This window comes from Camelus bactrianus, chromosome 3 (genome assembly GCF_048773025.1).
Source record: "Camelus bactrianus isolate YW-2024 breed Bactrian camel chromosome 3, ASM4877302v1, whole genome shotgun sequence".
Classification (NCBI taxonomy): Eukaryota; Metazoa; Chordata; class Mammalia; order Artiodactyla; family Camelidae; genus Camelus; species Camelus bactrianus.
This window is the reverse complement of record NC_133541.1, coordinates 87,962,405-87,965,145: the sequence shown is the minus strand read 5'-3', so window position 1 is coordinate 87,965,145 and position 2,741 is coordinate 87,962,405. Positions and strand designations below refer to the sequence as shown.

The window sequence follows — 2,741 nt, the reverse complement described above, 5'->3', positions numbered from 1 at the left end:
GAAAATGTTTTCCTATTGACAAAGCTGGTTGCTAAAGAGATAAAATTTCATTGTTGCTTTAATTTGCATTTCTTTATGCCAGCATTTGAGTATCTTTATATTTGTTTATCGGGCAATACTATTATCCTGCAATCAGTGTGCACTTGTGACAGGTATGGGGTGCCAGGAATACAAAGATGAACAGGGCAAGACACCTGTCTTCAGGTACCTGACAGTCTATCAGGCACATAAAAAAAAAATGCAGTGAAGAATTATAAGTATTGCAGAAGCAGCTCATATAGAGTACTGTAGGAGTCCGAAGAGCCATGTGGGCAGTTCTGCCAGGATGGGTCAGAGCTGTAGATCAAGGGTGTGGCTGAGCAGATCTTGAGGGTGGCCTAGTAGAAATGAAAGGAGTTTTGGAGATAGGCAGATTGGGATTCTGATTCTGGTAGTTATTGTGCTATCTTGTGCAATTTCTTTGACCTCCCTGAGTTTCAGTTTCTTTACCTGTAAAATGGGGATTCTGCTGCTGCTGCTTCTCCTTTCCCTCCCTCTTCTCTTCTTCTTTCTCCTCCTCCTCCTTCATCTTTTCTAGGAAAGGGAGACTTTTGAGGTCCCAGGACCGTGGGGTTCAGTTAGAGGCTGCTGTGCAGTGGAGGCAGCATGGCGCTGTGGCCGAGCTTGGCGCTTGATCCTCTTGCGGCAGGTGTGTGTCTGGGTGAGCTGGCGACGGGAAGGGTAGATGATGCTGTCTGTAGGCGAAGCACCAAGTGCAGGGTGGTGTTGTCTGAAAGTTCTGCCCTTCTCCCACTGTTTGCCCACAAAAATCAGATGCTGTCGGTCAGGTGGGGCGCCCTCCTTGTCTTGGATGTTGGCTATGACATTCTCGACGTTGTCACTGGGCTCAACCTCAAGGGGGATGGTCTTGCCTGTCAGAACCTTCACAAGGATCTGCATCTCTGCATCCCTGTTGAAGAAAAAGAGTGGAATTATATTTCTTAAATGGCACTGTTTGGAGGATGATCAGGAGGGACCGCTGATGTACGAGTAACTACTCCATATGAATTTCATTGTCAGGACATTCCTTATATCTGAGGTAGAGTACTTCCAAACTTACTCAATTTTGAGTTTTCAAATATGAAAAGAATAGAGACTTCAGAACCTGGCCTTGCTTATTTGTGGTAATATCTTCGAATGACAAAATGCTCTTATTGTTACATGATGTAGCTGATGAACATTTACACTGTCGAGGACAGTAAGTCCTGAAAAAGAAAGTTTACAAAACTATAGGACAGAATGCTCTAATGACAATATAACCCGGCAAAGATGAAAAAGGACTGAATTACAGGTTGTGACTCAGAGATGCATGGGATGGTGGCTGTATCTGTGCCTTGGCAACTGCAATGCTGGAGCATCGATGGTACCAACAGTGCCCTGATGGTCTTTGTCAGAGATACCAACCTCACTTCTCAATACCAAAAGAAATGTCCTGATTCCCCGAAAACAAAATATTCCAAATACCACAACTCTTTTAGTTTCCATTTATTTTACACATATTTACTGAACTTACTACTGAAATGAATAGTCACCCCCTGGGGAGGCTCTTGAAAGACATCAGGCTGTGAGAACTTGGCTTTTATGACTTTGAAGGCAACAAGTTTAATTCTCTTTTGTGCAGAATTTTGTTTATTCTGTTTGCCTTGAAAGAGACCATTTAAATGATTCCCAGTGGGTTACGGTCCTTGGGGAAGGTCCACTGGGTCATTTGCTGAGCCGTGTATGTGTCTGCAAAGGGACAGTTTTCCCACCTGGGCTCCCAAAACGACCCATAGATAACGAGTCTGTGTCCAGGAGCGTTGGCTCACATCAAACTCTGGTGGGTCAACACTGAGGCTGCCTGTGGGAGACCACAGCTACACTCACCACTAGCGTGCCCAACTAAAGGGTGTTCTCCAGGTGCTGTTTGGTTTGCCCTACATGTAGCCAAGTTCTTTGTCATAATGTTGAAGAACAGTTTATAAACTGCAGGGAATGTAGAAGCTCTTCTCAGAATTCAGCCATCTGAACCCTCCAACCTAGAGGTCAAGGTGGACTGAAAGGCACAGTAACTTCCCCAGGGCTCGCTGCCTTCCCAGAAAGACCGAGGCCCAAAGTAATGACAAGATAAGAGTGACTTTTTTTGAGGTCCTTTCCATCGCAGTAGAGCCTCCCTACAGTAACCTGCACAAATCTTGAGTTGTAGATTGATGAATTGTTACCTATCTCCCATGTAACTGGAAATAAAAATTGAATGCAAAACTGTAGAACACAATCCTTGCAAGTATTTTGAAATTAAAAGGGTTTCTTTTTATGTTTTCTGATCGCTAATTCTAGATAAATTAACCAAAGCTAAACTTTTCTCTCTCTATTACTCACTGTTTTTGCTCTTAATGCTCTTATTTTACTGGTGTTTTGAGCACCTGGTTGATCTGATTTGGTTGACTCCAGTCCTGTCTAACAACAAGGGAGAGAAGACTGTCTTCCCTTAGTGTTGCCTGGAGAGTAGGCTCTGGTACCCAGGGGAGCTCAAAAGAGAGAATCAGGCTGAAAAATCCCTGAAAAGCTCTTTGATGTGTTGGAGGTGTTCTTAGATAGTTTTTATTGGAAGCTACGAAAATTGTGACTCTGGGCTTGAAGCAATCAATAAATCAAATGTAGCATCTGAGGTAGTTTCAGAGCATTCCCTGGGAAACTTGGCTCGTTCAGTTCCTCCTCTATCA

The 2,741-nt window shown here is 43.8% G+C and overlaps 1 protein-coding gene across 1 annotated transcript; it reads right to left on the bottom strand.

Moving 5' to 3' along the window:
* Positions 1-573: 573 nt before the first annotated feature.
* Positions 574-939, bottom strand: LOC105082236 (ubiquitin-ribosomal protein eL40 fusion protein-like). The gene has a single exon (XM_045507795.2). The coding sequence runs from the start codon at positions 937-939 to the stop codon at positions 574-576; it is 366 nt and encodes a 121-aa protein (XP_045363751.2).
* Between the last annotated feature and the right edge of the window lie 1,802 nt (positions 940-2,741).

Excerpts from the sequence above, each read along its gene's own strand:
- LOC105082236 (XM_045507795.2), bottom strand. The coding sequence starts at position 939 with ATGCAGATCCTTGTGAAGGTTCTGACAGGCAAGACCATCCCCCTTGAG.